The 14,230-nt window shown below is 39.0% G+C and overlaps 1 protein-coding gene across 8 annotated transcripts in view; it reads right to left on the bottom strand.

The window, feature by feature from the left end:
- Positions 1 to 14,230, bottom strand: part of LOC121856631 (protein PRRC2C-like) — a 74,501-nt gene that overhangs the window by 19,099 nt on the left and 41,172 nt on the right. For all 8 annotated transcript variants that reach the window (XM_042352330.1, XM_042352285.1, XM_042352337.1 and 5 more), the window contains 3 exons: positions 13,829 to 14,061; positions 11,438 to 12,606; positions 632 to 995 (listed from right to left, as the gene is read on the bottom strand). In XM_042352330.1, the coding sequence (XP_042208264.1) occupies positions 632 to 995; positions 11,438 to 12,606; positions 13,829 to 14,061 (1,766 nt within the window). The remainder of the gene's footprint in view (positions 1 to 631; positions 996 to 11,437; positions 12,607 to 13,828; positions 14,062 to 14,230) is intronic.

The following is a 14,230-nucleotide window of genomic DNA, read 5'->3' as shown; positions in this document are numbered from 1 at the left end:
AAGCGATTAAGAAACACAGAAATAAAGAGGACTCTACTAAAGTAAAAGTAGTGGATACAGAAAACTAAACAAAAAAATGGGAAGTATATAAAAATAAATTTATGCATTCTTATTCAATTTTCTTCTTACTTACAAGATTTAATTTAATCTTCTCATGAACCATAGGTAACTCAAGAATTCAGGCCCATTAATAATGTACAGTCCCTCCAAATGGCATCTTTATGATTTTGTGGGACACTATGACACAACTGACAAAGAATTTTGACAACCATACCGAGAAAACAGGAGCCACACTGTTCATCTTTAAACCATCAGACCTCTCCGTAAAGATACCCTTTGCAGTAACTGTACATATTCAACTACAATTCTCTTACAAATTAACAAAATATTCTTCACAATATCCATAACTTAAAAACTTTTTAAGCATCACTGTTTAGAAGGCTAATATAAAATGTTTACATTAGCAGCCACATGGTCACAATGTCATAGAGCAAAGTTTGCAACTCCACACAAAGTCCATTGCACTTGAAACTTTGTACAGTAAAGGGCAATCTAATGGACACCACATTTAACTTCCTACAAAAGTCATCGACAATTTATAATCCATAATATTAATTATATCCTGACTTACCCATCTCGCTCTGAACGATCATAAAAGTCATCCCGACCTCGCGAATCAACCCGTTCTGGGCGTTCTGGTTTTTCAATTCGATCTGGGCGGTCTACCCGTTCTGGGCGATCTACCCGTTCTGGGCGATCTACACGCTCTGGGCGATCTACACGTTCCGGCCGGTCCACTCGTTCCGGCCGCTCTATTCTATCAGATCGTTCAACCCTTTCAGAACGCTCGTATCTGTAGTCTCTCTGGTCTGAGCGATCGAGCCGTTCATCTCTATCATCTCGGTGGCGTTCTGCCGAGGGTACACTAGCAGGCCGCTCATCAACTTCAACTGAAGTATCACTATCAGTTCTCATGCGTCTCTCTTTCACACCACCTAAAAGCAAGAGATTAATATAAATGAAATACAATTGAGATGTTACTTGAAGTGCTACAAATTCTTTGCATTATATCTGTGAATGATTCCACCAATGAAAAGAGTTTTGAAAGAATGTGTCATTATTCACTCACTATAATTAAAAATGTAACTACCAGTAAGAGTTCTTAAGTTCAATAAGTTCCTATGAGGCAAAAATACACAAAACAAGTTGATAGTCAATAACAAGCATGATACGATAACAACAGTCAATAATTGTTCATTTTAATAGTGTACTCTACAGCTATTAAACAAAATTTCATTGCAGAATCAGTTTCTATTTATATAAAAAAAAATCAATTAACGTTGCCAAAACTTACAAAAATATTCATATTACAACTACCATGTTCCTTTAAACAAGGTCAGAGCAAATCTTTCATTATGATAGACAAAACGAACTAAACAAACCAAAGCTTGGCTATCCCACCGATCTTACAATATTTCTGAGTTAAATAGTATGGTTTGGTGGTTTAATGTTACGTATAGTAATTAATGGTTGTTACTATACGTACACATTACTGTACTTTGTTTACTGGGTTGTGATATCTTTAATACTTGCTTCACTTTATAGTCACTCCACAGATTATTATTATTATTTATTTTTTCAAAATCACTAAATGAGCAATTAACTGAATTTGCTACCATACTATTCACTTGGAGTCCTGCAAATTACAAGAGGGTTATACCTGGAGTTTTAAACACCCTCTTATCTACAATTTATAGTCGCACAATTGTTTATCAGCACATTCCTTACACAATTTTCAAGCCTGCCACTACTTTGAGCAGCCACATCAAAAGTTTTCTCTGCTGAGTGTTAAATTCTAATTATTCAACACAAACTATATTTCCATGAATAAAGAAGGACTTTTTAACTTATTATTTCATAAGCAACAAGAGATACAATAATACTACTAATAAAATGCTCATGTCTGCATCTATGGCAGCCTGCTGTGATCAGCTTTTCTGTTATTGCCAGGCATCATTAATTCAAATTTTGTTTTCTTTGATAAATGTTTAACAATTTGACAATCGAACTTGAAATCTTTCAAATGATGATTTTATGAAAAAAGAAAGAATATTAAAGAAAACATCATCTATCAGTTGAGAGCAAAACACATGCACTTGATCTTGTATACGACATTACAACAAGAATGCCACACAACTTATTCCAACTTGCCTAAAAAAAAAACTTCACTTATTGGCTTATATGAACATTTATGACTTTAATGCACTTGCTTTTTATCTCTGCTAGCCTGCAATTTTCAGCAAAATCTCAGATAAGGTACAGTATATTGATACTTTGTTGTATATTGTTAAGTTCGAATATTTACTAGTAATTAACATATGCATTACTGTACTGTAATGGTACTATAGGGTATTCATACAGTGGGGTATGCTATAACGAACGGATCCTACTACGAATATTCCTATAACGAACGGTTTTACCTATAAAATTGAGAATGTTATAACGAACGCAACTCCTACAACGAACGCGGATGAATACGGGACTATTTCGCCTGGCGCATGAATATTGTTGTACCGCGACCCACAACAAGAGCGTCAGGCGCCATCTTTGTCTCATTGTGTAGCCAGTGCACCAATGTTATTGTTGAAATTTCGTCGTTTGATGTGGAAATAGAGTTACTTGTATAAATACTTTGTTATACAAGTGTACAATTGTGACAATGAATCGTCCAAAGCGAGTGTGCAAGCTCATAACTCTTGAAACTAAGAAAGAAATCATAAAGAAACGTGAGGATGGAACAAGCCTTGCGAAACTTAGTGATGAGTATGGGATGGCTAAATCGACTATATGTACGATTTTAAAGAATAAAGAGGAGTTGAAAACAGTGCAAGTGGCTAAGGGAATCTCTAGACTTAGCAAAGCAAGGTGTAATGTGATTGAGGAGATGGAAAATTTACTCTTAGTGTGGATAAAGGAGAAAGAAATGGCAGGTGATAGCATTAGTGAAGCTATAATTTGTGAGAAGGCCAGACAATTGTTTGAGGACCTTAAAGCCAAGACTCCCAGTGCAAGTGATAGTGATGTGCCAGTGTTTATGGGTACCAAGGGGTGGTTTACTGGTTTCAGAAGGAGAAATAAAATACATAGTGTTGTGAGACATGGTGATGCTGCTAGTGCAGATAAGGAAGCAGCTAAGGAACACCATGACATTTTTTTGAATATTATTAAAGAGGGAGGCTTTGTTTCTCAGCAGGTATTCAACTGTGATGAAACTGGACTTTTTTGGAAAAAAATGCCTCGCCGTACATACATTACCAAGGAGGAAACTTCTGTCCCTGGCCATAAGCCAATGAAAGACAGGCTTACCTTCCTTCCTTGTGCTAATGCTTCTGGTGACTGCAAAATAAAGCCACTCCTTGTGTACCATGCAGAAAACCCCAGAGGTTTAAAAAAATTAGGAAGACCCGCCTTGGTGTTATGTGGCGGTCAAACCCAAAGGCTTGGGTGACCAGGAATTTATTCTCTGAGTGGGTGATTGAGGTGTTTGGACCCATTGTTCGGGAATACCTCGGGGAGAATAATCTTCCACTGAAAGCTTTGTTGGTGATGGACAATGCACCAGCCCACCCTCCTAATTTGATGGTTGAACTGCCAGAGGAGTTCAACTTCATCACTGTGCACTTCTTGCCACCCAACACAACACCTCTCATCCAGCCCATGGATCAACAGGTAATTTCTAACTTTAAGAAGCTGTACACAAAGGCACTGTTAAGAAAATGTTTTGCGTCCACTTCTTCCAGTGATGTTAGCTTGAAGGAATTTTGGAATTTGGAAGAGACACTTCAATATAGCAGATGCTGTTTTTTTAATTACCTCAGCCTGGAAAGAGGTTACTGTGAGGTGTCTTTGTGCTGCTTGGAGGCCATTGTGGCCTGAATGTGTCCTTCAAAGAGACTTTGAAGGCTTCGAAGAGTTAGAAGAAGAGGCTGTTGTTCATGAAATTGTGTCTCTGGGCAATTCCATGGGCCTGGAAGTGGATGATGATGATGTCGAGGAGTTGGTGGAAGAGCACAGTAAGGAACTGTCCACTGAGGAGCTGCTTGAGCTTCACAAAGAGGAAAATGAGACACTGAAGCAGAGCTTAACTTCTGAGGAGTCAGGGGAGGAGGAGGACAAGGATGAAAGCCGCATCATTCCAGCCAAAGATCTCAAGGATGTGTTCTTTTGCTGGAGCAAACTATCCAAACTTGCTGAGGATTTTCATCCTGATGTTGGTTCTGTGCAAAAGGTCATCAGTGTGTTTAATGACAATGTTATGAACTACTTTTGGAAGGTCCAGAAATCAAGGTTGAAGCAGCCAACCCTGGATTCCTTCTTTACAAAGGTAACAAAAGACCCTACAGACAAAGTGCCTGTAAGAGTCACCAAAGAGGGCTAGGAAGGATGACTCCTCTCCTTCCACCTCTTCTACATAATTCTCTCCTCCTCCTCTGCCTCCTGTCCTGAATGCTGAACAACACTAAGGTAAGATAAAGTACCGTATTTTTTACATTTTCCACATAATTTTTTCAGTGTTAAGTGGTTGTATTTGGGGGCCTGGAACGGATTAATCCTATAACGAACGAATGCTATAACGAACGAGGTTCTGGAACCAATTAGATTCGTTATAGCATACCCCACTGTATATGTATTCTTTTTATTTTCTGCTTCAAATACTGTAATTTTTTCCATTACAATATACAATAGGTTTGTTTCTATTGCAATAAGAGTATATAGTACAGTAAAGCCTCTGATAACGACGGTTCATATCTAAGACCCTGGTTAATTTAGGACCCAATTCAATTTACGCCATTATTTTCTTCGTATTTACGACGAAATTAGAAGAAAAAAATTAAATAAAAATTACACTTCCATTAAAATAATAACTAAATCCTGATATGTATAAAAAAAAAAACACCTTGCGCACGGAGGCTGCCAGGCTTGTTAGTGGTGAGTGGAGACGCCAGCATCACTAGAATAAACAATGGCAGCTGGCAGGCCCTTTGTTTTCATGCATCTGAACAGGAAAAGGAGAAAACTTTCTCGCATTTTTTATGGCATTTTTGCATACCTATTCAACATGAGCAAGATAGCAAGTGATGGTTCAAAAGCTAATAAAAAGTTTACAGTATAAGTTTAGCCAAGAAACTAGATGTGTTAAAATATGAAAAAAGGCGAGAGGTCTGTGGATATTATATGGAGCAAACAATGAACATATTTTCTGAAGTGGATCCATTAACAGAACAAAGCATTAATATGAACAGGGACATGAAAAATGCAAAAGACCTCTACATAAAGATGTACAGTATACAGTAAACCCTTGCTTTACGCGGTTTCACTTTACGCGTTTCCATGTTTACGCGGTACCCCGCCGAACACGGAATGCTCACTTTCCGCGGTGTGTGTACCCTTTCACGCGGAGAGCGGCTGGCGGTCCTCTCGCGCCGCGCCATTTTTGGATCCAAACCTCCCGCCATGTTGTGTAAGCGGCGCGAGTAGGTTGCGCAGTTTATGTCTTTGTTGCGTTATCGGTGACGTCATATGACGTATCGGACTGTGATTGGGCAAAGCATCCTTACCTCCCTCCCGCTAGCTGTGATTGGTTTAATGTACTATGACGTGCCCCGCCGCGGAAGTGTTCAAGCCCCTTGACCTACCCGTGTCAGTTACACCCCTCCCGGCTACACAGTGTATATCGGTATCCATTGTTCAATAAGAATGGCTTCCACCGGACCACCACCACCACAAAGAAACCTTGCATTACCTGGACCCAGCCGCCCTAAGCCAAAGAAGACACGACGTTCCTTAAGCTACGAAATTAAATATAAGATCATACAAGAGTTGGAGAAAGGAACAAGACAGGTTGATCTCGCGCGCCAGCATGGTGTTAACGAGTCTACGATCAGGACAATTAAGAAGGATGCAGCCAAGATAAAGGAGCACATGAACATCACAAAGTCTACAGGTGCTTCTATGATCAAGTATTGCCACAACCAGGTGCTTCTCAAGACGGAAAAATTACTTGTGAGCTACTTGGTTCGTCAGGCGCGATGGAACATGGCGGTGGACACGCGCTCAATTAAGGAGTACGCACGTGAACTGTATGCTGCAGTGTCACGAAAGATGGGAATTACAGAGCCCAAACCCTTTAATGCTTCCTCTGGGTGGTTACAGAGGTTTAAGAAGAGGAACAAGATCACCAATATCAACATTGGTGGTGAAGAAGCTAGTGCTGACCGTGTGGCGGCTAGGGAATTTCCTCCGTTTTTACGTGAGATTATGGAGGAAGGACAGTACACTGACGACCAGGTGTTTAACATGGACGAATCTGGTCTTTTTTGGAAAAAGCTACCTTCCAAGACCTTCGTTGTGAAGAATGCCAGCAAGTGTCGGGGCCGGAAGTTGCAGAAGGAACGCATCACCGTCCTGTTTACCACCAATGCCTCCGGTACCTGTAAGCTCAAGTTATCGGTGATCCACACAGCACGCAAGCCGCACGCCTACAAGAGCATGGACATGACCAAGCTAAATGTCCACTGGCTGACCGCACGTAAGGCGTGGATGTTATCTACTCTGTCCCTCTCCTGGTTTGATGACTGTTTCGTTCCCAATGTGAAGAAATTCGGTGAGCAACAGAATGTTCCATTCAAGATTTTGTTGCTGCTTGACAACGCACCAGGACACTCGCCCCTACTGTTAGATCGTCACCCCAACGTAAAAGTGGTCTACCTTCCTCCCAACACTACGTCTATAATACAGCCTATGGACCAAGAATTGATCTGTAATGTAAAAGCTGCATTCTCTGCCAAGAAATTCAAGCTCCTGAACGACTACACCAACACCAAGGAAGAGTTGCATAACCTGAGTGACACCAACACCGATAGCAAGAGCGAAGACGACGAGGATCAACAGTTGGCAGAGCAAGAAGTACTTGCGAGACAATTTTGTTGAACATTCAACGTCAAGAACGCTGTGGACTTCTTGGTGGAGGCATGGGATCAGCTGTCTGTAGCAACTGTTCGTCACACATGGAGACATGTGTTGCAAGGTATTCCAGGTGTTAGGCAGAGTAAATCTGTGACTGGTGAGGTTCAGACTGTTGCAGTAGCAGTGGACCTTGCCAGAGAACCTGCGCAGAGTGTTACAGCTGCAGGCTTCTCCGAGACCACCAACGACGACATCCTGGAGGTGATAAGGGATCCTGATGTGACTACCGACGAGACGGTAGATGATGATGACGTCAGTGAAGAGGCAGGTGGTGCGTCATCCCAAGAAGAACGCCAGTTATCCCATAGTAATATAAGGGGTGCCATCGAGTGTATTGAGAAAGTCAAGCTCCTCCTTTCCGACGACCCTGACGCTAACAGGTATGAAATCTTCACTACCCAGCTGTTGCAGACTATGGAGCCCTACATCAAGGTTTATCACAACATAAACACCAGCCGTCAGCAAAGCATAACCGAGTTCTTCGCCCGCAACCCACCACAGCCAGCCCAAGCCAGTGATAGTGACAGACAGACAGTGATGATGACTTCGAAGGATTTGTCAGGGAGGCACGAGTAAGTGTAGATGACAGCGATGAAGACTCACCTGAGGGCCAGTAGCCTGCCCTCTGCCTCGGAACCAGCCTCCATTCCCCTACGCCGACCCATCTCTTCTACTAACGTAAGTGTAAACCCCAACCTTGTTTTTTCTAACCTAACCTTCAGTATATTATTCTCTTAGTGATTGTTCCCTTCTATATTGTGTGTGTGAATACCATCATAAAGTTAAGATGTTATTTTTATTAAAACGTATGTATTGTGTCAGGAAAAAGTGGAGTTCGGGGGTCGGCCCGGTCTCTATTTCAATTAATCCCATATGTTATGTTGTTCACTTTACGCGGGCCGCCGTGGGTTCAATTAACCGCGTAAAGTGAGGGTTCACTGTAATGAGAAAAGAAAGCAGCTGTGCAAAGTTCTTTCGACAGCTTTATTATTCGAAGGCCTAAACCATCAACTTCAGCTACACCATCAATTTCAGCATCATAAGCAGCTTAAACAACAACTTCAGGTTCAGTAACAGTTTCAGCAACAGCTTTTTGGAAAGATACAGCTTCAGCCAGAGTTGAACCTGATGACTTCGTCATCTGAGTAAAAACTCACACATCATCATTGGCTGTCCTTATGTTTCACACTTTACCACCATTGGTGAGTAGAATTTTGTTTTACATTCATAAGTATTATTCAAAACATATACGAACAGGAAATAAGTGTTGCTTTCATATTCTTATGTAGAGAAATGACGATATGTTTTCACATGTACGCACTTACATACGTTGGCGTTCCCAATCGTCTCGCTTTATTTCTTTACCATTAGTGGTTAGTTACTTCTAGTGTTCCATTTATTAACATTAAATAACACTGCTTAAAACTTAAATACAGGTAATCATTTTTTTTTTACATTAAGTTCACTATAGCTACAACCAGGGTCTTATTTTCTTCAGTTTCTTATGCAGAACTTGTGTGTTTTAATATTCTACATATTATTAATGAATTGCATTGTTCATTTCACATATATAAACATGAATTCAATTAAATACATATTCAGTAATAAACAATAATGAATCTTTTGTATATACAGCCACTACTCGACTTACAACCACCCGGACATACGACCGCTCCAGTAGTATTATTTTTTTTCAAATTACTTATTTTCGAGTCCTGACGTTAGTGACTGCGCTGTGTACTGACAAAATTTTCATTTGAAATTCACCTTAAAATGACTGGCAAGCTTAAAAGCGAGAGTTTTGTGGTGCTGAGAAGAAAAAGAGACACCCATTTTAGATTTTCTATGTACAGTAGTACCCCGATTTACGCGGTCAATTGAACCCACAGGGTACCGCAGAAAGTGAAAACCTTGTAAAGTGAACAACAGAACATATGGGATTAATTCCAATAGAGACTGGCCCGACCCCCAAACTCCACTTTTTCCGACACAAAACCTTAAAGTAAAAATAACATCTTAATTTTATGATGGTATGCTCGCACAATTAATATTTAAGAGAAATACAGTCGCCAGGTTAATGTCCATTCAAATAATGGACTCAAATCTCCCCCCCCCCTCTTCCCAGCTCACTAGCTCCTACCTCTGAGAAATGTTTGGGTGAAAACACTAGATTTTAACATTTAGTAATAAATAATACCTCAGACTAAAGTTAGGATAATATAATTGACATTTCTGGATTCCTTGCAGGTCAGGGAATATTTTGAATGTAAACTTCATATATTTTGCACAAAAGATAAAATATTTGCTTTGTGTAAACCAAATTATTACATTAGATCTAAAATTTGTATGTCTAATGCAAAATCCATGATGTTTATATTCAAAATGATCATCATATTGTAAGAATTCCAGCAATGTAAATTATATTCTGGCCGGGTAATTTGTATGAATTTTAAGAGCTAAAAAAAAAAAAAAAAAAAATTATACTTCACCGCGTATATGAGTAGATGCACTGCGGAAAGTGAAAGTCCAGTTCTGGCAAGGTACCGAGTAAATGAGAAATTGAAATCGCAGAAAGTGAAACCATGTTAAGCAGGGTAATACTGTATTATTTTCACATTTTCGACTTACGACCAATTGAACTTACGACCTGAACCTGGGTCCCTAAGCCTGTCTTAAGTCGAGGAGTGGCTGTATTCTTAAGATAAATGACTTTCTCTGAGTGAGCACGTATACATTGGTGTTCCTCTATGTCTCACTTTTTTCTTTACTATCAGTGGTTACTTCTACTGTACATTAATAACATTAATTAAAACGTACATATTTTTTACATAAATTTTACAACAACAACAAGCAGGGTCTTATTTTCTTCAGTTTCAGGAGGATAACTGCCTTTTAAGTGTAAACACTGACAACAATGCCGTCTTGTGTGTTTTAATATTCTACTTACTTTTAATGAATTGTATTATTAATTTTGCGTATATAATGATTTATTCAATCAAATACATATTCAGTAATAAACAAAAATGAATCTTTTGTACACATTCTTTAGATAAATGACGAGGTTTCCTTAAGAGCACACGTATATTTTGGCATTCCCAATCCATCTCACCTTTTTTCCTTTGCCATTAATGGTTAGCTACTTCTATTTATTAACATTAAATAACATTACTTAAAACAAAACATATTAATTTTTTTACATTAATTTTACTACAGCTACAACCAGGGTCTTATTTTCTTCATTTTCTCATGTAGAACCATCGTCCCGGACTCTGAAAACATTGGCGTCCCATCTCCTCTTGTGTGACCATATTATTATTCATTTATATTGTGTAAGGTGCATTAATAAACATTATTTAAAGAATATAGTTTGCATTTTTCATTAATTTTATTGTTGGGGGGGGGGGGGAAGCATAAAAAGCCACACAAAAGATATGAAAAGATCACACTTGGGAAAGCATCTCATTATTATTGCTTTATTTTAGTGGTAATTAATGATTCACGATACGATGATTCACCTTAAACTGCAATATTGGAGGACACATTACCATCATTATTCGAGACTTTACTGTAATATATATTGTTCAAATTAAGCCAGTATGATTCTGGGAAGCTTGTTTGTGACATAAAGGTGTTGTAACCCATTGTTCATTAACCTGGGCATTCCTGCACTCTTGTATTTAATTCCTTCACTACACATCCATATCAAGGTTAATTAAAATATAACCACTCCCACCATTTTTAATCTGCCATTTTCATTTCTTCTCTTTAAAACCTTAAGATAATTTTTTGTCTCATCATTCACTTCCTATTTTTCATTCCTGTGTACTGTATTTGTACCTCACTCAATTACACTCTCTTAGGGCCTACTTGCACTTGAGGCCAGAAGCAGACACTTCTTTGAGACTTCTGCCAAGTACACCTGCCACAAAAATTTCTCGAGCAGTTGGGCACGACAGATTTCAAAATGAGCATTACGGCTCGTGTCATTTAAAGGGTTAGTGTGCCTGGATGCGAAGTGACTCAATATTTTGTAATAGTATATATTGCTTGTCTTAATAGTATTTACAGGTAAAAACAAGTAATTGAATTTGCAATAAAACTTCCTCAGAGTAATGATCAGATTTCTCATTTCTTTTGTCATATGGTATTACCCTTAGAGCATTTGAGAACTTTTTGTGGCGAGTGTACCTTCCATTTGTTATTACTGTACAGTATTCTTACTTGCATCAAATACTGTAATGGAATGGCACTAAGGATACCACTCATCAGACATTCATATTCCTCCACTCACTTCAGTTTTCAATCCCCCCATTACATTATCATACAGATGCTACTTCGAGTTTTATTCTTAAAATTATCTTACCTAAGTTACCTCTAATCAATATACTGTACAAAAACAATTTTAACTTACCCTCACTGTCACGTCCCATGAAACGATTTGCAGATGAAGCACCAAAGCTTGTAGCAGTTCCAAAGCGAGGTTCAAATAATGGTGGAGGTTGAGCACTGGGCCCACGGAAAGGTTGCCCCCCACGCATCATCTCTTGTTGCTGTTGCTGCTTTTGGAACCTAGGAGGTAACTTACTCTTGAACTGTGAAGAGAAAACAGGCTGTTGGTCTCTTGGCCCATCTCGCCTATCATAAGGACGTTCAAATTGGTCCCGCGAGTGGTCCCGATAACTGTCCCTATAATTATCTCTTCTATCTTGGTACTGCCTATAGTCACGTCCACCATCACGACTCTGGGATTTGTCATCCCTTGATTCACTATTGCCTCTTGAGCATCCTAGAACAGAATCTGCCTCTTCCCTTTCTCTTTCATCAACAAAATCAGCACGAGTATCCCACGGGTCCCTATGTTTCTTTCCGACTGCCTTGGTCTGTTCGTATCTCTTTTTCTCTTCATATCGCTTTTCTTCTTCTTCGTAGCGCTGACGTGCCCGTTCAAGAGCAACTTGCACCTCATCCCCAGTAGCACGCTTCTCACGCCAAGTATCCTCCTCTTCACGTGGATGTGGCGCTGGAGAATGTGAAGGTGCATGTGCAGGGTGTGAGGTAGAGTGTGTGGGAGGGTGTACTGCATTAAGTGTGGGAGGATGTGTGGGCAGGTGTGATGAGTTATGAGACGGTGTATGTGAAGATGGAGCATGTGAAGAACCAAGTTGAGAGGGACCACCCCTCATTCCAGAACCTTGAGGGCCAACATAGTCTCTAGTTGGACCTCTTTGATAATCAAAACTTCCACGCTGCTGCTGCTGCTGCTGCTGCTGCCATCTACCTGATTCACCAGGAGAATATCGACGATTATCATGACCTCGACGGTCTTCTCCAGTCTCTCCTCGCCTATTCTCACGGTCTCGAGTTCCTTGATGATTCCTATCCCTCAAGCTTGGCTCTCTATCAGGCTCTCGGTCCCGTGGAACCAGGTGTTCCTCACGCCGTTCTTCACTCTCTCGACCAACATCACGGACCCGGTCTTTTTCCCACCGCTCCCGCCTGTCTGGCTTCCATTCCAAGTTTCGTTGCTTATTGACCTCCTCTTCTGCAGTTCCTTCATCCTCACTGAAGTTCAGTTTTTGGCTTAAAATACAAACAAATTAAAAAATTAATTAGTATCAATATTAAATCATATATAATATCTAGATAAGCAATTTCACTTATGCTGCAGCATCATATTTACCAGTCTGATGCACATAAAACCATGTTTAAGCTGGTAATATTAAAGTTAACAACACCTGGCCACAACAGATATTAAAACAATATCACTGTATTTACTTTACAAAATAACTAGGCCAAAATTATGTATGATATACCAAAATACATTGTTTAAAGCTTTAATTTCTACATCATGACCAGATGATCATTTCTACATTAATGACCAGATGATCATTTCTACATTAATGACCAGATGATCATTTCTACATTAATGACCAGATGATCATTTCTACATTAATGACCAGATGATCATTTCTACATTAATGACCAGATGATCATTTCTACATTAATGACCAGATGATCATTTCTACATTAATGACCAGATGATCATTTCTACATTAATGACCAGATGATCATTTCTACATTAATGACCAGATGATCATTTCTACATTAATGACCAGATGATCATTTCTACATTAATGACCAGATGATCATTTCTACATTAATGACCAGATGATCATTTCTACATTAATGACCAGATGATCATTTCTACATTAATGACCAGATGATCATTTCTACATTAATGACCAGATGATCATTTCCACATTAATGACCAGATGATCATTTCTACATTAATGACCAGATGATCATTTCTACATCAATGACCAGATGATCATTTCTACATTAATGACCAGATGATCATGTCTACATTAATGACCAGATGATCATTTCTACATTAATGACCAGATGATCATTTCTACATTAATGACCAGATGATCATTTCTACATCAATGACCAGATGATCATGTCGACATTAATGACCAGATGATCATTTCTACATTAATGACCAGATGATCATTTCTACATTAATGACCAGATGATCATTTCTACATTAATGACCAGATGATCATTTCTACATTAATGACCAGATGATCATTTCTACATTAATGACCAGATGATCATTTCTACATTAATGACCAGATGATCATTTCTACATTAATGACCAGATGATCATTTCTACATTAATGACCAGATGATCATTTCTACATTAATGACCAGATGATCATTTCTATATCATGACCAGATGATCATTTTATCACTTTAAAGGAAATTTTGAAATTACAAAGTAAAATAACACCCAACTTACTTATAGTCCACCTCTACAGCACTAGTAGCCCAGCCCTCAGCCACACAAGGATCATCTTCAAAGCCCTCCAATTCCTCCTTCTTAATAATAGGTGGTGGTAAAACAATATCTTCATCAGTGGAGCCAGGAGGAGGACCGCCACTCCCTCTGTATCGCTGGTCACGACCATAAGGGAGTCGTGGATGACCAGGGTAATTTGGAGGAAAACCACCTTGGAAATTACCACGCACCATCTGTCCAAAATCCAGAAATTGTTACAACAATGCAACACTGGCACCAGTCTGTGAACCAGGGTAAATTTTCTTTTGCAATATATATATATATATATATATATATATATATATATATATATATATATATATATATATATATATATATATATATATATATATATATATATAT

Source organism: Homarus americanus, unplaced genomic scaffold, assembly GCF_018991925.1.
Source record: "Homarus americanus isolate GMGI-L3 unplaced genomic scaffold, GMGI_Hamer_2.0 scaffold1024, whole genome shotgun sequence".
Lineage (NCBI taxonomy): Eukaryota > Metazoa > Arthropoda > Malacostraca > Decapoda > Nephropidae > Homarus > Homarus americanus.
This window is presented reverse-complemented; position numbering and strand designations above follow the sequence as displayed.